The sequence below is a fragment of the Empidonax traillii genome, unplaced genomic scaffold (assembly GCF_003031625.1).
Source record: "Empidonax traillii isolate 1590-97213 ecotype Southwest subspecies unplaced genomic scaffold, ASM303162v1 scaffold177:size1754471, whole genome shotgun sequence".
Taxonomy (NCBI): Eukaryota; Metazoa; Chordata; class Aves; order Passeriformes; family Tyrannidae; genus Empidonax; species Empidonax traillii.
Window position 1 is genome coordinate 920,546 of NW_020955370.1, and position 22,567 is coordinate 943,112.

General features: G+C 51.6%; 1 protein-coding gene across 6 annotated transcripts in view; it reads right to left on the reverse strand.

Annotated features, from left to right (window-relative positions):
- SEPT9 (septin 9) overlaps positions 1 to 22,567 on the reverse strand; it is a 133,324-nt gene that overhangs the window by 61,577 nt on the left and 49,180 nt on the right. Inside the window, exon 1 of one of the 6 annotated variants that reach the window (XM_027886097.1) lies at positions 7,530 to 7,694. The exons of the other annotated variants lie outside the window; for them this stretch is intronic. Within the exon in view, the coding sequence (XP_027741898.1) occupies positions 7,530 to 7,584 (55 nt within the window). The 5' untranslated portion in view covers positions 7,585 to 7,694. Of the gene's footprint in view, positions 1 to 7,529; positions 7,695 to 22,567 lie in introns of those variants that run through there. 6 annotated transcript variants of the gene reach the window in all.

Below are 22,567 nucleotides of genomic sequence, written 5' to 3' on the forward strand. Positions count from 1 at the left end.
ACTAAGAATAGAAAAAACAAAATAAAATCCACACTCAGATTAATTCAAAATCCCAGCTTTCCAGTCCCTATAATGCAGTTCTCAAAAGATTTTAGCTTGATTCTCTATTACACTTTGGTTTATATAACCATTAGCCCTCAGCAAAATGCTTCCAGATCAAACCAGTATATTTTACATCCCTTATATTCATTTCATACTTGTACAGAAAATTACATAAAACACGGGGTATCCAGCCCAGCAGATTGCATTACTGGCTCTGCCACAGGCTTACTCCAGCTTCTGTCTCTGGTCTGTGCTCCAGTTTCCTTTCATAAGGGGAGGAGGAAAGGAGAGAAATAAATCTTTTCTGCGCCTCCCAAGGGACTGCTGATTTGGTTTGGTTCACTTATATTTCTAAAACGCCGTAAAATGATTACCCAGAGAAAAAAGTATGACACAGATGGTCTTGCAGACCCCAGACTGCTGTGTGCTGGTGCCACAGATGCCACCCTCCCTGAGTCACGACTGCCAGCACCCACACAGGGGACATGGAGAGGGACTCAGGTGAGTGGCCAGGCTCATGGAGAGTGACTCAGGTAAGCCACCAGCCTCAGTGTAGGGACTGGGTGATTAAATCATTCAAGTCTCCACTTGAGAAGATGCTTTGATGGATGGTGTTGCAACATGCTGGTTAAAAAGCTACAGAAAAGGGTAAATTAGGAAGAGAGGCTAAAGAAGGGACTCAGAAGCCATTCAGCCCTGCAGCACTGCCCATGCTGCCTCTCCCCCAGACTGCCCTCCCCACTGATTGCTGGTGTCACTGCAGCCAGCTCTGATGACTCTGTTGGAAGGGACACCCAGCACTGCAATAGGAGCAGTTGTCCAAATGTCCTGAAGGCTGGCAGAGAGCAGAACCCTCCTCCTTTCTCCTCCCTGGTAAACTAAACACGCTTTACAAAAAAGTAAAATCCATCCTTTTTACATTTCCCCATATTTGCACTTCCAAAGAAGAAGATGAAAGAAAGACTGAAGTCCCAAGCCCAGCCCTCACCATACTCCTTGCCTCCCAAACCAGTCCAGCAGACCAATGCCAATGCCCTCTCCACTAACCCTTGCCACCACTCCCAGGGCTGGGACATGCTGGAGGGCACCCAACTCACCAGGAACGAGGGGCTGCATGGTTTTGTGATGTTTACTCTAAGTGCCACCTCTCCTGCCAGGAGAGCAGCACAGAATGATGTGGTCACACTATCCCCTGCCCTGCAACCCACGGGAGGCTGCCTGACACTGGCAGTGCCAACACCCAGGCTACAGGTTGGCACCCTGTTAACCCAAATTGCCCTAACTTGAGTGCTGGCAACAGGGTCCCACTGCAGCACTGGAAAGGGGACAGACTTCCCCTGACACCTCAGCTTTTGGCTGAGATGCAAACCAGCCAAGAGCCAGCTTGGATACACACCACACAGGGGCCACCACTCTGGATGTGTCCCCAGGAGACCCAAGGGCTGAGCTCCATCCAGCAACCTCAGAGAAGCAATCAGGGTAAAAGCCTGAGTCACAGCCATCAGGAGATGAAAGCTTTTTAGAATAAGTTGAAGGCAGCAACAAACCCCTTCTTGCCCAAGGGATCCTCCTTACCAGCATTATTTGAGGCAGGGGAGGAAGTCAGAAGGGCTCTCCTGCACCCAGGAGGGCTCTCCCAGCAGTAGCAGGGCAGGTGGGTGCAAATGCTGATGCCTCTATCAGAGGGGTGCCAGAACCAAATAATACCCTTGCAGGTATGAAATGAGAGGTGTTTAGGACACGACCTTATCCTCATGCTGAAGGGGACAGCTCACCCCATCCCACAAAGAGCTGCCCTGATGGACCCCAACCCCCACCAAACAGGCTGGACTCAGACCCATCGACTCATTTTACAGCCTTGAAACAAGATTAACCAGGGTTTAGGATCCCTTGGTTTGTTGCCTCCACATCCCATCTCAAAAGACCAGGGAGGTGCCAGAGCTCACTGCAGCAGGAGGAGGCTGGGAGGTTGGGAGAGCCTGTGCAATGGTCCTGCAGAAAGATGCTGCCTTAAATATCAAAGTCAGAAACATGAATATCTGGAGTGATTATGGGCTCTGAAGTCTCCATTACTGTGTTTGGATTTATGACAAGTCTCAGTCCGGGCTTTTGTAGCTGCTGTCTGGGTCCTGGCTCCTGGGAAAACAGGCTAAGTAGTTCCCTGCAAGGAAGGGCAGCAAAGCAGAAATTAAACCAGCACCCTGTGGGAGGTCACAGGACATCCAGAGGTACCAGGACCCTCACTTAGCCTCAGGGTTGCCTGCATGTATTGGCCAAGAGACAAAGCCATGGTCACTCAAATCTATCAGGCATGACCCATTGTGTTATAGAGGTGCTTCCCATTCACTCCACTGCCCTAAACCACTAAGAGGCAATCAGCAAAGAATAAAGCATTTTAGGTGAGTCCCCTACTAAGGGAAAGATGCCACCAGGTCCCAGAGACTGGTGAGAACAGAGTAAGCCAGTGGTGTACGTGCTCCAAGCCTTGATTCACCTCCAAGCACCAGCACTGCACTTGCACAACCTGCATCCAGTTTTAAGTCTCATCCTCTCTCCCTTCCCACCCAGACACTTCTGAAAGGTTTCTTTATGACTAGCACAATGAGCTCACTTGGCCCAAGACTGATCCCCAGTGGAAAGCAAGAGCTCACCTGTACCAGCCAACACTGGCAGCCCTCCATGCTGTGGCAGAGCCAAGGACACTGCTCTGTGCCGCAGTGCTTGCCTGTCCCCAAGGACACACAGCCCAGCCCTCCTCGTGTGAGAACACTATAAACAGCAGTAGAATAATTCTGCATCCTAACCAGGGCCAGAGGCTATCCCCAGAGTCCAGCTCATGTGGACAGAGAGATCCACATCCTGTTCTTCCCTGTCCCACTCTCTCCCACCCTTTTTATTCCCAGTGAATTAATTACACAGAGGGAAAAACCCAACCCACAGCAGCAGGTCTTCACTGCTGTAACCAGGCAGATGTGGGTTTTTGACTCTGTGGCTTGAAGGCCTGTTCTGCAGGGGAAGATACAACAAATCCTCCCTTCCCTTGGCTCCTTCCTCTCCTACCACATGATGATTTGGCAGAAAACTCCCATGCATTCTATCTTTTGTCTCAGATTGAAAAACGTAGGTAAGAAAAACGGAAAAAAGAAAGAAAACCCTCTGAAGTGGCTGTAAAGTTTGACTTTGAGGATATCAGGGGTGACTTTGCTGTCTCAGAGCAGCAGCTACATCAATCAGTGGCTCTTCCTCTGCCCACCACTGGAGCTGCTGACGAAGAGCTCCAGGAGAGACTAGTTTCAGTATGACAGTTTGGGGACAGCCCAGGAAACCCAACAATTGACATTCAGGGGCTTTGCTCCACTCCTGGAGCCTCAGATGATCCAAGATGTAATCGGAAAGCTCTCTCTGCGTTTCCTTTTCCAGGCATTGAACCTCAGGCACACGTGGGACCGTTAGTCACACGCTCGGCCTCCCAGCATGCGTGCGAGCCCCGAGCAGCGCTCACCCTCCAGGCTGGGCTTACAGGAGGGACTCACCCAAGTGAGATGCTTACACAAACACAAGGCACATCCCATCTCCAGGGCTTTCCACCGCGCTGAATTCGAGCCACATCACCCACACAGCGCTGTGACCATCCTGCTGGCACGCTCCTGCTAATATTAGCAGCAGGGTTGAGTCCCAGCATCCGCAGCACGCGGTAGCAGCTGCTCCCCACGGCAGCAGGCATGCGGGGGGCACCGCAGCCACGTGTCCCGGAGGCATCCCGGGCATTTGCTCAAGGAAATTTTAAGGATGAGCCCATGAGTTTCATGCATGTAGAAAAGCCTATTTATAACACAGCCCCCATCACACGACCTGGGGTGATGCTTTTCTGACAGCCCTTAGAACCGGGACATAACTTAGCATGGGTTTGTACCTCATGAGACCAAGCCTGTTGCTGAAATACTAAAAATGCCCTGCATTAGGTGGTGAGAGAAGTACGTGCCTGTAGGGAAAGAGTGCAATAGTAGGGAAGAATAAATAAATAAAACAGACCAGAGAAGCCTTCCAATCAGCACTGCCATGTCCTGGCAGGGCTGGAGGCTCCCTGCCCTCAGTGCCCAGCTCCACAGCACTGCCCACCAGCCAGCACAAATTCCATGGGTAGATCAGGGACTAAGGACCATCAACCACCCATAGTTTCTGCCAGAGCAAAGCCGACAGCCTGTTTCCCCACCAGGATCCAGCTCTAGACACCACACTGAACCCCTGGGCACCCTCCTGCCTCTCCACGCACTTACTCAGCACTTCCACCACGCACAGCTTTACACCCACTAGGACAGTCTGTGTTTCAACATTGTGAGGAAATGAATCTGGTGTTGACTGACAGTGCTGGCAAAGACAAGGAGTGCTCAGCATCGCTGCTGCTAACTCACCATCAGCAACTGCCAGCAAAAGCACACCTCAGTTATCCCTGGGACTCCGCTCAGCAGCAGCCACATCCCACTGGGATGAGGGGCTGGAGCAGATCTCTTTTGTCTTAGTACCAGACACTAGACACTGAGAGCACAGTGCTTTACACCTCCAGCAGGAAGACAGGTACCACACAGTGGAATTATCTCTGGGCATTCTCACAACCAACCAAAGCTGGGAACAGGAACATCCACCCCCTCTGCAGACACCGCCACTCCCATATCACCCAACCTGAACTGGGTGAGGGTGGTTTGGGGTGCACACAGTGTTAACACACTGCACAAGCATCCCACCACCTGGGCTGATTTACCACTGCAGTTTCCCTTCCCTGCAGCTCAGGAGTCCATGCCTGTGTCCCCAGGGAGCTGAGGGATCTGCCCTCTGAGGCAGAGGTGAGCTTGGGAAGCACTGCTGCAACCACGGATGAACCAGCCACGCTTCTGAAAATCTGCCAAAATCTATAAACCCAGGGGCAGAACTATTATGCTCTCTAAATCCTGGCAAACCACAGACCTAATGATGCTCTCCCCCATTAGAGACAAGGAAGTTCTTGTCAGTCAAATAAGCGGGATTAGGATCATAGAATGGTTTAGGCTGGAAGGAACTTTACAAATCATCTATTTCCCACCTCCCTACCATGGGCAGGGACAGCTTCCCCTAGAAAAGATTGCTTACAGCCTCATCCAATCTGGCCTTGAACACTTCCAGGGATGGGACATCTAGGCTTTGTCTGGGTAGAAGTCTCTGGACTTTTCTAGTGCCCTCCCACAGGACCTGCTGGTCAGTGCAAGGTGGGCACATGCCCTGCTGCCTGGATGCAGCTCCCCCCGTCACATCCTCGGGCTCAAGAGGAAGAACACACTCTGCTGTGCAGCCTTTCCTTCTCAAATGTTGCTTTGACTTGGAAACTAAACTGGAAATGAGTACCTCGTACTGCTTCCCTCTCCCGAGGGGCCCTCCCATCTCCTCGGGCTCACAGAGACTGGCAGCTCCACAGCCGAGGCTGCAACTGCCACAACACAGCAGGGACAAGAAACCTAAGGGCACTATGCCAGGAGGGGATGCTGTGAGGAAAACAGGCAGGGATGCTACAAGGAAAACAGGCAGGAACAGGCCAGGGTGAGTGGGGAGGGCAGGCAGAGTGTGACCAGCAAGAACAAAGGCGGTTCTGGGTAATCTGGTGTTTCTGCTTCGTGGTATTTTTGGCTGATCTTTCCTGCTTGGCAAGGGGCTGCCCGGGGTTGAGATACCCACCCAGCAAACAACGACACTGCATCTCCTGCCCTACGGGCTACGGATTAATTGCCTTATTCTTGGGAAGCTGCAGTGCAACCCAGGGAGCTAATTAAATTGTGAAACAGCAGCCCGGATCCCTGCTCAAGGGCAAGGCCAGACCTTTTGGCTGCAGATGCACAGATTTCCCCAGCCTTTGCCTCTGCACAGGCAGGAACTATAAAGTGCTCCATGGACTGCAAAAAAAAGCGGCACTGCGGAGCGGCTCGGTGCCACCGAGGAGCACACACGGACCCCGCACAAGCAGCCCCGGGGCCCGCAGCACAGCCTTTATCATACCCAAGTAGGGAATTACTTATTCTTCAGAGATTTAAATGCAACTGGGGCAGGCGCGAGGGAAGCTGTAATTACATCAGCGCTCGGAGCCCTGCGGTGGGGAAGCTCACGCGTCCCCCAAGGACAGTTACAAAGGCGCCGTTGAACCCCAAGTGCCAAACAGATGGTGTATTCGGGCCGATCTTTGTGTCCCAACACTTGCTAGTCCCATTCTTCCGACGGGACGTGACTTCCCTCAGTCTCCTGCTATGCCCTCCACTCCCAACTTCAGCTGGAGAAAGCCCGGGGGCTGGGAATAGAGGACAGGACCGTGTCTAAACCCTACGACGAGGACTGCAGAGACCCCAGCTTTGCCACCCGTTTCCTGCCTGACCTGGAAGAGGAACCCTTGTGCTCTCTCAGCTTCCTCAGCTACCCAGCAGGAAAAACACCACGGCGCTCCTTCCCGAAGGAAAGGCTGGATTCTCCAGGAGGCGGTGAAGGCGGCTCAGCCTATAGCCGTGCACGCGCAGCCCCTGGATAAGCTTTCACCGCGGCCCCCAGATCTCCGCTATTTCTTGAGGGCTTTTTTTTTTTTTTTTTTTTTTTTCTTCTAGAAACCGCTGCACAAAGCTCAGCTTGGGTCGCTGCCAAGTGCGAGTGAACAGGGACGGAGCTGCTCTTCCAAAACTCTGCTCGGGAAGATGAGCTCCCCCGAGCCGATCTCTCAACGCCTGCCACAAACACGATCCCCCCCTCAGCCCTCTTCTGCCTGTCTCTGACTCCCAGACCCATCTGGCAGCAGCACGCTTCCCGCTAGATTTTTTTTCTTTTTTTTTTTTTTTTTTTCCTGAAAAAGCCAGGATAGCAGGCAAGAGGCACAGACCCGGGGAGAAACCGTCCCACCAAGGGGATCCTCCCTCAGAGAACAAGGCAACGCTCCGGGCGACTGGAGCTCCGCCACGGGACAACTGCAGAGCTCTCTAGGGCGGGCAGCTCCCGCTATAGGGATAAGTAAAACTTGAGATGGTTACCCACATCCCAGCTACTCCAGGGCTGTGTTTGTATCCCAAAGCTGGGAGTAGACAGAAGGACCAGTGCCTGGGTTTTTTCAGGCTTCCAATCTTTTCAGACTTTCAGTCTCGTCAGGCGGGTGCTTTCAGCTGAAAAGACTGCACAGATCAACTCGGGAAAGGCAGGAATGGAAAAAAACATCCCGTAAGCCCCTGCCTTGGCAGATACCACCGGGCGCAGCCGCTCCGGACAAAAGGCACTGACGGTCCCAGGGATGACGCCCCCGCTCCCTCCAGCCCTCCCCACCCGCGGGGTGACACCGGGGACCGCCGGGGTGTCAGCGGCGGAGGGAGAGGCAGCAGCCGTGCCCCGGGGGAGCCGAGCCGAGCTCAGCCCACTCCGCCGCCGCGGCAGCTCCTCCCGGTTTAGCCCCAAAAGCAGCTTCTCCGCGGCTCCCCATCCCCGGGGCCACCCACCTTCGAAGTCGGAGATGATGCCCTCCAGGTGGGCGCTGACGGCCGGGTCGGTCATGGCGGGGCTCGGGGCGCTGCCCCCCGGCTCGGCGGGTGCGCAGCAGCCGCCGCCGCCTGCGGCCCGAGCGAATGGCGGAGGGCGAGCGGCTGCGGCCGCCCCCCGCCCCGCCGGGCAGCGAGCCATGCCCCCGGCCCGGCCCAGCCCAGCCCGGCCCGGCACGGCCCCTCGCCGCGCACTGGCTGCTCCCCACGCCCGTCACGCCGCCCGCCCCTCCGCGGCCCGGCGGGCGGGACCCCCGCGCCGCCCCGCACCTCCGCGATGCGCCGGGGGGGGTGGAAGGGGCACCCCACGCGGGAGCCAGGCACTGCCCGCCCGCGGGCGAACAGCACCGCGCGGGGTCGAGCGCGTCCCGCACCCATCCCCACCGGCCCGGGAGAGGCGCGGCAGAGAGGATGGGCTGAACGCCCGATCCCCGCGCCCGCCGCACCCCTCCGTGCTCCCCCCTCCGCCTGGTAAGGGGTAACAGATTGGGATAACAACGCAGCGCTGCCCCATGAAGCGGGTGGAACCAGCCCCCACGGGTGGGTCAAGCCCCCGCTGTTCTCCAGCACTGATAACCATTTTGCTCCTCGGTTTGCCCTTCTTTGGAAAGGGGCAACTCGGCCACCTCCCGTTTTATAATTTCTCAAAATCAAACCAGCACTAGAACCATTTGCGCTAATCCATCACTGCCAAATCCAAGCAGCCAGCTCTGAAAAACCATCACTGTAGCAGCAGGAGGGGCTGCGAAACTTGCCCCGAAGCTGAGCGCCGCTGGGCATGACTGCGATGAGCCCAGCACTGAGTTCCCAATGCTGCCGCAGCTCCCTCCCCTCCGTCCAGAGCCAGCGAGGCAAAGCCCCAGCTCTAGGCATTGACACCAATCCCTTCCGTGGCACTGCTGCCTCCTCCCCACCTCTCATACTCAGTCTGAGCATCTCCTGCCTCGCTATCTGATGTTTCTCCCTTCCCGTGTTGATTCAGATCCTGCCCTCTTGACCCTCTTTTATCCTCCCCACCCTGTGTTTTGATAGCATCATTTTAAAGTGATGATACCCACTGAAATGTGTTCGGGCACATCAACAGGAAAAGAAAAAATAATGGGTTGGGCTTTTAGTCCACTTTGGGTGAACCATAAAGAAAAATCATGCAAAACAGTTGCAGTGTTACCATCTGTCACTGCAGACAGTACATGCTTCATCACTGAAATCACACTTTAAATTTCACATTGTCAAAGTCTGCAAACACCACAGAGTCCCCAAGAGTGTACACGAACCAGAAAATGAAACCAACAGTACCAATTTCCCAGACTCAATAAGCTCCAGGTTTTCCACGCTGTTAATAGCTTGAGATTATAATCCAAGGAAAGGCATTACTTGAAAACATGAGAACTGCTTAAACAGTCTGGAGAACGCACCTTTAAAACAGAGGTGTGGTATTTCAAGGTAGATGCAGTGGTTTTCCTCCCCTTTGACAGACAGCAGCACTCAGCTCTTTCATTTCTTGCCTTCCCGGTGATGTCAGAAACCCAGTAGTACAGGGAGGAAAAGGCTGTGCATCTCTGTGCCTTGAAGGAAAACGGGACTGAACGTGGACTGTGGCTGCCGTGGCACTGAGCTCAGCCCCTGGACGCTGGGTTCCTGCTGTCCCCACCACGGGGAGCAGTGGCAGCTGCTGCATCACACAGGATGAACCTGCAGCGCTGGTATTGATTTTTGAAAGAAAGTGTCATTATTTTTCCCTTTTCAAGTGCTCATACGCAGGTCACATCCGCAATCCATTTCTAACAGGTAAAAATGTAACTGTCAATAATTAACTTTGTTACTGGCTGAGGAAAAAAGCCACTTGGTTAACAACTATGGATGACGCCCTTATTGGCAGAGCAGAACACGGATTAGCCTTTTGCAAAGGCTGTTAAGCATCCTAACTCCCCTGTACACCCTCATCACAAGCCTGTAGAACAGGTTTAAAGTGGGGGAAAAAAATGAACTAAGCAAGAGAAACTAAAAATCATTACTGTAAAAAAGATTTTTAAAGAGCAATAGGGTCATTCTGAGGCAGGACCAAGCACGTTTTTTGACGTTCGGAGTCTTGCAAATCCCATAAGGTTCAGCATCAGACCCACTATCTGGAGTTTGGTGACCCCCTCTTAACTAGGTCACATAGGAACTGGTGTGACAGTGTGATGGGGGCCCTGTTTTTGAGGTCAGCTGGAGGCAGGAAGAAGAAATAAACCACTAGAGAAAAAACCCCATTGCTGGATGGATTGTGAGTAGCGAGCGTCACGATGACGTCTGCCAGTCTCGTGGAGCCGGTGAAGGAGCTCAAAGCACTTCAGCAGAAGAGTTTGAGGCAGTTTGGTTTAGTCTCAGTTCCCTGGGTCACTCTGTGTTTCCTAAGCAAAGACAATGTTATCATCCTGGATCTAATATGAGTTCAGCAAATCAACGGGCCTCGAAGAGAGCCCCGAGAAGTGTGAAATAAAATATCCGGACTATAAGTAGGAGTCTCTTTTCATTAAAACCAGCTGGTTAATATTGCACCCATGTGCACCTAAGGCACTGAGAGGGGGAGAGAAAAATGGAAAATTACAGCAACTAAAGAATAACAAGAATACCCAGAGCTCTAATAGTAAGTATTTAAAGCAGGAAGATGCTTCTTCTAGAAAGACAGGCAAGCTGAGCACCCATCCCAGAGGGATCTGCCTCCTCCCCTGGAATTTGTTTTTGGGGTTCCCTATCAGCATAGCACAAGCATGTGTTGTATTCATCCAAATGCGGTTTCAGCACAGCCTCTGCTTTGCCCTTTTCTGGTAGATCAAGGAGAGTAAGGATCCCTGAGCCTTCTCCCGGTGAAAGATCTCCCACACTGATCACATCACCTACACTCCCTTTGATAAAGTAATCAGGTTCTGCTCCTTCTGTCCTTGTGTCAAGTATTTCCTTCAGTCATTTACCTGGCTTTCCTGCTCCTTTCTCCCAGCGTTTCACAAATGTTTGTCATTGGATTTTAACTTTTATCTTAAAAGGGAAGGAACTCGCTTCTTAGAAGAGAGAAGATCACATCTCTTCTGTCACTTGCTGCTCCCTTGCTCACACAACTGATGGTCTCACTTACTGTGTCAGAGGCCTCACCTCAAGCTCCTGGTTGGATGAGACCTTTGGGATACCCCATCCAGCAACTGCTGTCCAAGATAAAATCCCTGTTCTGCAAGCCTCTGGCTGGAGGAGAGTTTTATGTAAATTACTTTCCTTGCTGTTTTACATTACAATGGAAATATTTCTTGTTTCCTTTCTACCACAGGCCATCCAGAGCACCCACAGCCCAGCCCTTTCTTCACCATCACTCTGCTCTCTAGATGAGCAACAAACTTCCTGCAAAGCTGTTTCGTTGGCCTGGAAGGGATTTCCTGCCCTGAAAAGGCAGTCTGTAAAATCTGCTGATCACTCAGTTATAGATACCAAGCTAAAATTAGATTGGTGCCATGACACTGGCAGATACAAGAAACCTTGAGCCTTGTCCCCTGGGTACTGTATTACCCCTGGGCTCTCCTACCCTTCAGGCAGTGAGGTGCCTCAAAGGCTTCCCTAAATCCCAACAGACCACAAGGCAGATCAGACCTAGAAAATCACTTCAAGGAGAAAACCCTAAGAGAGAAAAAAACCCCAAAGAAACAGCAGGTATCGGTGTTAGAAGATCTCTTATCAAGACAGGCTAAGGCAGAAAAGGGACTTTCCTATCCAGACATTTTAAACAGCACTGTACATTTTCCTTGCAGGCTGCTAAGAATGCAGTTTTTCAGGCAGATTTTTCTTCCTCCCACCAGCCTAAGTTTTTCTGAACTCTGGCAGCTCTTATCAGTCTCACAATCTGCTGCAGTCAAGAGCATCAGGCTGGGTTAGAACGGGGGCTTGAGTCATTGTGGCTACCTGAGCCTTAAACTATCTCCTACACAAAAACAGGTAATTCACTCACAGGATCTTCCCCTTCCTCCTCCTATTTTAATGAGAAAACAAAACTCTTAATTGATTCTGGTCTCTTCTATTAAACATTTTGAGACTCACTGACCAAAACCACTACGTGGGAGCAGCTAAATATTATTATTAACCACTTGATGTTTCTATTGAGAATCCAAATACCTTTTGGATCTTGCTGCTGATCACAGATGAAACATCCTTCCCACCCTTTACAGGAAGGTTCACTGAGTGGGTGGAGACATTTGAGACACCAACCCCAGCATCCCCACAGCATCACTGCCAGCTCAAGCACAGGGTAGCACTGCCAGCACCAACAGAGTAACAGGTAGAAACAGACTCATAATAACCCAGACGAGGCAGATTTTGAAGCTGAAGGAATGGTGAGTCACAGCTCTTCTCTCTGAGCCAAAAAAAAAAAAAAGAAAAAAAAAAAGGTTGTTGCCATAACCCTCCCTTCCACTCCCCTGCCCCCTGCAGCTGCTGAGTTCCTGTGCTGCTTCTGCCCCAAACCCACTTCTGCTTCCAAACCCACCAGGAAGAGGTGCAGTCATCTCCACATCACAGCTGGGGAAACTGAGGCACGTTACAGGCATCACTCAGAAACAGGGAGTTGGCAAGACCAGAGCTGGCTGTGGCAGGGAGCAGTGCTGAACCCAGCCCCCAGCTCCTTGGGAAGTGCTGGTGTTACCAGCTGGGGACAAGGGGACTCCGGAAGGAAAACCAGTGACACAGTTCCCATCACCTCCACCCATAGTTTCGTGTGGATGACGGCGTGAATCCAGCCCTGATTACGCAGGAATTGTCATGAAAAAAGGCTCTTTCCCAAGACTTGAGGCTCTTCCTGCTTCCAAAAGGGGTAGGAAATACAGGGAAGACGGATGCACTTCAGTGCTAGTCACACTTCCCTTCCCTTGCAAGTAAACTCAGATCATGGGAAAAGTTAAAATGGTTCAAAATACGTTTGCTGATTTGAGATTTCTGAATAGTTAACTGATTTTTTTTTTTTTTTTTTTGGTAAAGAAAACGCAGACAGATCTCATCCCGTAGTGCCACAGAACTACATCACCAACACAGAGTCAGCGTTCTGTACCGAAAGGATCAGGTAACTCTGAAGACTGGATAACAGAAAAAGGATGAAATCTGAAGACTGGATAACAGAAAAAGAATGATGGAAGGTCAGCACCTAAAGGGCTTTGCTCAAGAAAAGAGCATCAGCACAAAGGACCTCGCTGCACCAATGGGTCCCAGCACAACCATGAGTCACCAACACCACACAGTTAAAGCAAGCGCAGTCCTAAAATGTATTAAATGAGACACTTTCAGCAGCAAAGCAGAAACCACTAGTGCTCCATCTTGAGTCATCCTGGCTGCCCAGCATCAGTCACACACCACGCTGAAGGTGGAGAGGGAATGGGGCTGCCAGAAGCATCACCCACAGATGTGCCACAGGGGAGAGCTACTGCAGGCAAAGATCACTGTTGCCAAGGGAACAAAACAAAAAAACACCCAATCCCAACCCAAACATGGGTATTGTAAAAACAGATCAATAAGAGAGGAAACGAGAAGAAGATTTTACCAGCTACTGATAGGAGACATAACGGGACTGCTGTGAAATCAAGGGTGCAAAAAAGCCAAACCGGTTTCTATTTGTAGGAAATTAAATATGGCCAGGGGAAGGAGATGGTCCCTGAGCCTACAGCTTCTCAGATATTCAGTGCACAAACAGGGAACACAGAAAACAGTGTTCTGCAACAACCTTGGAGCTGAAATGGCCCACTGGAGCTTGGTGGGTGAAGAAACAACTACAGACACTGTGCTCCTGCAGTCCCTTCTCCCCACCTCCAGCAGGGAAGGCTTAACTTTATCTCAGGATTAACTCCATGAAATCAGTGTTCAGAATAGGTACTGGCTTGTTCTTGAACAGGACAAGGGGATGCATCACATGTCATTACACTGAGCAAGGCATGGGGAGAACCAACACCCATCCTCTCACCCTGCTAACCTGAAAACAGAGCTGAGTCTGTCCTGCACCCCATGTCTGCTCATCCTCGATGAGCAACAACACCTCCACTGCCTCCCTGGGCCTCCAGTGAGGTCAGTTTGGGTACACAGGTGCTCGAGTGGCATGCAAACCACGCCCCTGGTCCCACTGCTTGCCAGCAGGAAGGATGCTGTAGGTCAGCACTTGCCCTGCTGGGCTCCAGCAGCACATGGCTGGGCTGGGGGGCACAGCTCTGCCCCCCACCAACACCCTCCTGTGCACTGCAAGCCTCGTCAAGTCCAAGGGGCAATTAGGCTGTTTACCTGGTGATCTGTAAGCACAGGCTGAGCTCACTGTGCCCCCAGCAATCCCATGCCAAGGCTGGAGTCCAGCTTGAAGCATTTCACACAGAGACAGTGATTTTGGCTATTGTGCGTGCTGAGAAACCTGGAAAGGGAAATGCTGTCCTGAGCCTGGGCCAGGAGCATTGTCCCAGCCACCCTGGTGCTCCCAGGAGGGCTGTGGTGTCTCCAGCACGCTGGTGGAGAAGGCTGGCAGCCCACGTGCCTGGGAAGGGAAAAAGGAAGGGAAGGAAAGCATAACTCCCTGGTGTTGATTAAACAGCAGGGGACACTTGCAGGGGAAGGAAATGGAAAGAGGATCAGGAACTCCATCTGCCTGAACCTCAGGCAGTTAAAACAAACTCAGTCTCAAGCCCTCAGTCTTCTCATTTAATTTCAGGTCAGACTTTCCTGAGAACCTGGGAGGTGCAGTCCAGAATCCAAGCAGAAAAACGACTTAATTACTTTAATTATTAAAGAAATTAATTATTAGTTACTGCATTTTAATATTAAGGCCAAACAGGCACGAAACTCAGCATCACATGACAGCACAGATGTTTTAATAGAAACAAGAGGCTTCAGGAGCTTTGCTCATCCTCTGATGAGTTTAACACACACAGGGCCCAGCACGTTTCCATTGGAAAACCCTCCCGCACGGCTGAGGGTGCATCTGACTCCAGGAGGAACTGCAGTGCCTGGGCCTTAGCTTAGGGAACAGCTTCTCCCCATTTTCACTGCTTGCACACTTATGGTAGTTGCAGGGGTGGAAAGAGAAGGAGAGGGTCAGTCAGAACACTGGACCTCCTTGGAAAGAGACCATTTCCAGCACTGTAAACTTCCCAGCAGTCCCTAATTAGGGAGAATTTGCACGAATAAATAAACTGGCAGTGCTGCAGGCATGCACTCCACTTCCAGATGTGCGTGTCTCATTTTCACGTGGTGTCCGAGGCAGGGCTGGAAACTCCATCCCCGCACAGCCAGGGCAGGAGGCAGGCACAGCTCAGGCTCCCCACCCCTTCAGCAGCCCCGCGGGCACAAATCCCATGCCATCCTGCCTCTCCCCGCACATCCCAGCTGCCCTGGGCACTGTCCTTCACCCTCCCGGTGCTCTCCATCCCTCTCCCATCACACGGGGCCACCGGACCCCCACAGGACCCTCCCATCCCGGCTGCAGAGCAGGGTGTGAGCTGGGAAACGGGGCTGTTACAGCTCCTGCCTCCGCTGCTCTCTCAGCTGCCTGCTCACGACCTTTTCAACCCAGAACTTTCCAGTCATAAATATACCAGCTTATGGCAGGAAACTTGCTTTTCTTATGCTTCTCCCTCCTTCTCAGAGAGCCATTTCTGTGCTCCCTGCACCAGCCCCCGGTTGTTTCTCCCTGCTCCTCCGAGATATTTCAGGCATGCATTAAAATCTTCTGCAGCACAAAGACCCTAAAACTCCCTGTAAAGGCTCAGGAAGCACCAGGAGCTGCAGGTCAGGCCTCAGGAGCAACTGATCTCCCTGCTTACATAAAAGATTTTATTATTATTATTATTACTTTCTGACATAAACCAGTTTGATAAGAACAATTCCCAGATGGAGCTGCAGCCCCACACCCACTCGGTTTCCTCTGGGCAGCATGGACACAGTGTGGGAGCTCACTGCAAGGTGGGAGGAGGACACAAGGGCAGGAGGAAAGGAAGGAGAGGAAGAATGAACACAATTTTCCTTTCCTTTTAAAGGCTTTGGCAGATGTCAGTGAAAGGAGCAGCTGAGGTGGGGCAATCAGCATCCACACAGCACCGAGCACCACCGGCTGCTTCCCTTTGCTCCAGCTCCACCACGCAGGGATGGGGAGGATGCACAAGTGGACAAGCATCACATCATGGGCTGTGTGCTCCCACTTCCACGCAGATGGGGATTTGGAGTCACCCCGGAGTGAGTGGTGTGGCCAGGGGAACCATGCCCTCAGCTCCAGCACCAACACTGCCTGGGAGAGCTCGGCAGGTCTAACAGAGGCAACATTGGTGTTTGAAACTGCTGGACTCAGGTAGTGCAAACAGGGAAGAGATGGGCCAGCCTGGACCCAGAGAGGGACCAGCTGCCTTCAGCAAGGGCAAAGTCTGCCTTGGCTCTTAGACCTCATTAAACTGCCCACTTAAATGCCAGGCTCACAACAGAGACACATTCAAGGTAACCCCCTCTGACCAGATCCCAGTATAATCCAGCAGACTCCAGGGACCCAGTGAGCTGAGCTGTGCTGGGCACCACTAAAGCAACAGCCCCAAGCTGTGGATTCAGTGGATCTACCCCAATTACAGGAGGCAGCCTGGGAGATCAGACTCCTGCTGCCTTTCCTGCTGGAAAAGCAGGGCAAAGGGGATGGTAAAGTCCCCTCTAACCAGCTTTCTGACCAGTACCACCCTCTGCTCCCCAGTCCATCTCTTACATACCCAGCCCTGACAACACAGAGTCAGCGTTTTCTGCAGATGCAGAAGTTGCACAGCTGATTTGAAAATACAGAGTAAAAAAAAAATAAATCCTGATTCAACATTTTTAGGGGAATTTCCCTCAGCTTCCTTTCCCTTTCCTGTGTTCAGCCACTGCTGCCTGTCCCAGCTCCTGCCCATGCACTGCCATGCCTGTGGGCTCCCCGCCACAGGGCATTTGTTCCTGTTGAGATTAAATCAATCCTGCAGGAGAGACCTGACGCTGTCACCACCACTCCTGGGCTCAACCCTGTCTGCTAGAAGAGGCTGTCGACACCAAGCATCATCATCCCAAGCAGGACAAACACAAATTTGGGTTTCCCCCCTCCACACCTGCCCCAGTGCAGCTTTCCAAGAGCCATCCCTTGGCACAAGCCACAGCCGGCACACGAGGCTGGCAAGGCTGGGGATTTCAGCCTCCAGAAACAAAAGAGGACTGGAAAGAAAAAAAGAAAAAAAGTCAGTTGGGAGATGTGCTGCAAGCAGGCCAAAAGCAGGGCCCATCCAGCGTTTCCCTAAATGGGAAAGAGGCTCATGAGCACACTGGGGGCAGAGCACCAGCCACGGAAAGAGACGGCACCTAGCCAGGAGAGGGGGAGATTTTTAGCAAACGCTACAGAGGGGGAGAAATTCCCCACTGGCAATTCCCCAACAAATGGGGCAGCAAAACCCTGGGGACAGGCTGAGGTTGGGGATCCCAGAATAGGGCAAAACTCGGAGGCGCTTGGGCAGCGCCTGCACTGCCACCAGCCACGGGGCAAACCCTTCCTGGGGAAGTTGTATGGAGCATTTTGCTGCAGGGTATTGGGCAATCAGCTCTGACACTCGTGTTTCTAGATGAGGACAGCAGAGTTCAGAGGAGCAGAACTGGCCCTGCTCCCCTGCAGTGACAGCCAGTGCTGGGCTATCTCTGCCCTCACACAGCCCATCCTGTTTGTACCCATAACACCTGTGGCCAAGCCCAGCAGGGGAAGGGGAACAGAGCAAACTCCCATTTCCAGGGAGATGGGGTCACTGCCTTTACATCAAGCTACATGGAGATCAGATGGTGCTCATCTGCCATCTCCGGACTGGAGGCACCGTTTGCCACCCCATCATCCACACTGCTCTCTGGTGAGCTCAGCCTCACTGAGCTGACTTTTGTTAATACTTCATCTTTCCAAGTCTAGAATAACCACATCAGGTCAGGGAGTATTGGACTAGATGTTCCACCAGCAGAATTAAACAGTCCCTGTTTACGAGAAGTTAAAATAAGGTAGGAACTAAATCTGAAATGTTTTTCCTTATAAAGGAACGACAGGAGGAAAGCGCTGAGTGCATTAAGCATCAGCCTATCTCGTTCAGCAGCGACTGGCAGTGTCTATAAGCTCAAGAGATGTTGTTATTCCCACACAAGTAAGCACGGATAGACCAACACAGCCATGTTTACCTCAACACATAGGAACAAGCTACCACACCTGAGCTCTGTCCCTACACACCTTCCTTCTCTCCACACCTCTAGAAAACAAAACAACAACAACAAAACAACCAAACAAAACAAAAAACAACAACAAAAAAAACCACAAAACAAAACAAAACACACACACACACAAAAAAAAACCCAAAACAAAAAAAACCAACACCCTAAGGCACAGAACCCCCAGTTTGGTTGGTTTAACAACCAGACAACATTCCTGAGAGTCAAATAAAACTGTCCTGCTGCCTCAATCCAGTGCTGGGGTCCCTGGGGAGCACTATCCTGCAAAAACTTGTACCTTGATGTATCAGCAAGACCCTCCTAACAAGAAGGCCCTTAATCACTCAGCAGACACATGTTGTTGCCACCAGCTCCAGCTGCAGGTCCGCACATCCCTACCAGGGGCATCTCATCTGCAGCTCCACTCCACTACTGTAGGTGGTTTCCAAACAAACCTTCTCCACAGCGCTTTGCTTGTAACTTGGGAGAGCTTTTCCTGCCAGCTGGAGGCTGGACAGCAATTCCTACACTGCAGAGAAATGCTAACAGCCCAGAGAAGCTCCAGTTGCCTGCTCAGAGCCAGGGATGGTGACCTGACCCAGAAGCAGGGCTGGGGTGTCCCTGTTGTCACCATCCCCTGCACAGCCCGGGCACTCACTGAGCTTTGCAAGCACAATGCTCTCCTGCAGGTCCAGTGAGCCAGGCATGGTGGAAGCAGCTAGAGGCCAATTTGCACATAAACAGCCAATTAGCTGCAGAAAGAGATGCCCACTTGGTCGCTTGCCAGTCTGTAGACAGATTTAAGACATGCGGGAATTGAATCTCCGGCCCAGATATCACTGTGGCCAAACAGGCCACCTCCTCTGCTGGCCTCTGGGAGAGCCTCTGGCAGCACAATAAAAGGAGTATTTAGCAAAGCTACAGACTCGCTTGAAAAAACTTGAGGACGATGAGCCGTTCTGCAGCCAAGCTTCGTCTAAACACATTGATAATGCTGTTAGCATCGGGGAGGAACAGGGCTGCTCGGCAACAGCAGGCCCCTCTGTCTGCCTCAAGAAAGCCCCTTTCTCGCAACCCATGTGTTTAATCCATGGTCTGTGTCTGCTGCCAGCCGCAGTCATACCCAAAACCTGCTCACCTCATCTATCTTCTATGTATCCATGGATTTAGGTGAGACAAGAGCGCAGGCAGAAAGGCAGGGCTCGTTCCCAAACTCCCCTCTGTTCTGTGCTCTCCTGCTCTTCAGCCAAACCTCCTTCCCATCTTCATCAAACACCTTCATTGGTGTTCCAGACAGAGATGGAGGCCACAGGTGTGGAGCAGCCACAGCACCCTCCTGTCAGAGGTGCCTAAAAGCTTCCATGCCCACACCTTTGGTAAGGTCCATCTGAAACCAACTCTTAGACAAGAAAATCCATTTCTGCACACTGTCATGGAGTCACTGAATGGTTTAGTGACTCCATGACAGTGACTTTAAAGCCATCTAATCCAACACCCTGCATCAAGCAGGGACATCTTCAACTAGGTAATGCTGCTCTGAGACCTGTCCAACCTATCCAAGGTCCATGCCTGCATCCTGCTGCCTCTCAGGGCACAGAGGTTGGGGGACAATCTAGCACCAAAAATCAACGTCACTAATTGCTCAAAGGGACCCTCTTGCCTCATGTCCCCTCTGCACCTCTCAGAGAGGGGCTGTGCCAGCACTGTGAACAGGAAACAGCCTCACCAATCTGCTCGTTAGTTGAGATGTGAACACACCAGTAACAGGATCAGAGCCTCCTCAGTCTGCTGAGGACAACACTAGGTTTGGGACACTTGGATTCACCTTCAGTCATGTTGGTGCAGTCCCAGAATAAAGCCTGGGTGCTCATCCCTAGCAGATCTGCCTTGATTTGGCTGTCACTCTGATTTGCTCGCTCAGCAGCTTTGCCGAGCGCTCGAGGGAACTCAGGTTTGTGCAGCTCCTGGTCCCTGGGCTCAGCCAAGCGTGCAGTGACTGCAGTCAGCTCCACAACTGCCCAGGGACTGACACGAAACACTCGCCCTGGCACAGGAGGAGACAACGTCAGCAGCAGTCAAACTCCTGTAAATGCACTTGTGAAGACACTTCATGGAGTTTAAAATGAAGTTCAACCTTTCCTCCTCAGCTACTGCTGCCACCTCGCATCACTCAGACCTGCTGACCAGCCACAACCTGCCACAGATTTCCACGGTCATTCCTGTGTAGTCATAAACATTTTATTAAAACTATGGAGCGAGCACTCCACAGCATAATGAATATTCATGCTGCCTTCCACAGGGAACTGGAATCCCAGCACAGCACAAGCTCTGCAAAGTCTTCTCTACCCGCCTGAAAGGCACAAAAGTGTGGGAGTTGAACAAGGATCAGTATTATCCACTAAACCACAGGATGAGCTTTGCAGGAACTGGCAGGCTGGATTGATTCCAGTTGCTAAAGAAGGCAAACAGTGCAGCCCAGCTCTCGCACGCCAGATGCGTGGAGCATCTGCAGATTTGAGAATGTGAAGACACCCCGTCCCCATCCCGAGAATCAGGCGGTGTCCCTCACGCAGCCCCAGCGGTGCCTGTTCCTCAGAGGCAGAGTGGCACTTTCAAACAATTCTTTATTTCCTTGAATTAGGCATTTAAAAAAAGCATTTTGAAGACAGTGCATTCCTTTTACATCTTGCAGGTTTCTGGCTGATAGAAGAGCTGGCAAAACTCAAGGAAGGCTGACAAAGGAATAAAACAAAATAAATCCCTCATCTTAGAAGAAAACAGGCACAGCCTCTGAGAAAGGAATAAAGCAAAATAAACCCCTCATAAGGAATCAGCCACAGCCTCTACACACCACAGAACAGCCAGGGGTTTGCTTGGGAAGGTCTAACTGGAGTTTACATTAAGCAGCAGAAGGATGGTTAGTGAGGATGAAACAGGCATATTCCAGGGAGAAACCAATCCAGACACAGTTCTAGGTGTCCCACACTGTCTGGGACTTCCAGAAAAGGTTCCCATCCTGAAGATAAGAATCTCTTTGCATCTCATTACCACTCCTGATCTTTTACATGAGGATAACTCTGTTTTTCAACCATATCCAAGGATAGACTGCACGTCTGTATCTTTCTGCTATCACAAGGGCTTCCCCAGCCCATACCAGTCACACAAGAATGAATTTCCACTCTCAGCAATTAGACCTGTTCAGCATTTACAGGATGTACTTGATGTCTGTTTCCCTTCAGTGCTTCTCCTGAGGGAGCTGTACAGCTCTCTTGGAACTAGCATTGGAAGATCCCACAGGAACAGCCACATCATCACCCAACAAGCTATCCAGAACTGCGTTATGAGGAGAACAAAATCTCCCAGCCTGGCTGTGAAAGGGCCCCACTATGTGTTAACAGTGCTTTTGCTTCCTTTCCCTCTGACCTTCACACCCAGAGCTGGGAGCTCCTCAAGCCAAGCCCACTGACAGTGAGCACTGTCCCAGCTTGAGAGCCAAGAAAAGCCCCTGTGGATTAGAGCCTGTTGCTCCATGTGTTGTCAAAAGAGCACAGGGCATCAGAAATCACTTGAAGGGCCAGGGACTGTCATGCATGATCCAGATTTATTGCTACTCTCCTTCCCCAGGGCCCCTGGAAATCTTAAAGTGCCCTGGCTTCGGGGCAAGCCCGTGAACTGCAACTCCTCAAAGCCCACGTCCTGCTGCTCTCCACTTTCCCGCTCCACCCAGCCCCAGAAAGCTCCCAGAGGTGTGGCATCCTCCTTTGCCTGCCAGTACAGAGATAAACCTCAACTCCTACGCCTTCCTCGGGAGAAAAACCTGATTGTGGTGCAGCGGGAGTGCAGGTCCAGTTCCGGCAGCATCCTGAACGGATGGAAAGTCACATCTGCAAGAGGCGACTAGGAAGGCTAAGGGAGGTGAGAGACTCAGGTGGAGCCACACAGGCAAGTCCAAACTCCTGAGGACGACCTTCCCTGTGCAGGTACCCCAGCCCTGCTGGTCTGAGCCTCCTGCTGTGTCTGAGTCAGTTCCCAACAACTTCTTCAGCAGCAGTGGGCGCTGGGCTGACCCAAAGCCACATCACACACCCCACAGCCGGATGGATCCCCACGGCCTTGCTCTGCCCGAGGTGGCTCCCATCCCCTCCCGACGTCACGGAGCTGCTGAAGCTTCTGGGGCAGCTCTGCCTCTTGCAAGGGACTGTCAGCAATTTGCAGATTGCATGTCCTGGCCCCATCTATAAAGGAAGGATGTTTATATAACCCGAGGAAAACGCCAAGCGCAGCAGGATTGCCAGGGAATACACTTTCAGCTGCGGGAGCTGGTGGAGCCCTGACAGCCCGTGTCAGTCCAGAATCTGCCTTTAACTCTTAATACTAAAAGGGCAACTTCCTATTTAATGGAAAATAACGAAGTCCCTGCAACATAAGATGTTCCTGTTCACAATAGATACAGCTGATGAGCACTGTATTAAATCCAAGTGGCCACTTCTAGCACTTCCTGAGAGTCCAGCTCCCCACAGAGCAAATTCTGCATCTCTGCTGGAAAACATCAGGTTTGTTGGTTGTTGTTTTGTTTTGAGAAAGAGTTTATTTTCCAAGCCAGAAAAAGGACTGAAAATCGGCCTGGCTTTACTGTCCATGCAATACTGAGGAGAGGGCTATGTAGGGAATATTTCTGATGGGTTATTTGGATGATGGATCTGACATATCTGCATTTAAAAAAAATACATCTCATTTGTAAGCACCAGTCTGCCTTGAAAAGCAGCTCCTGACCG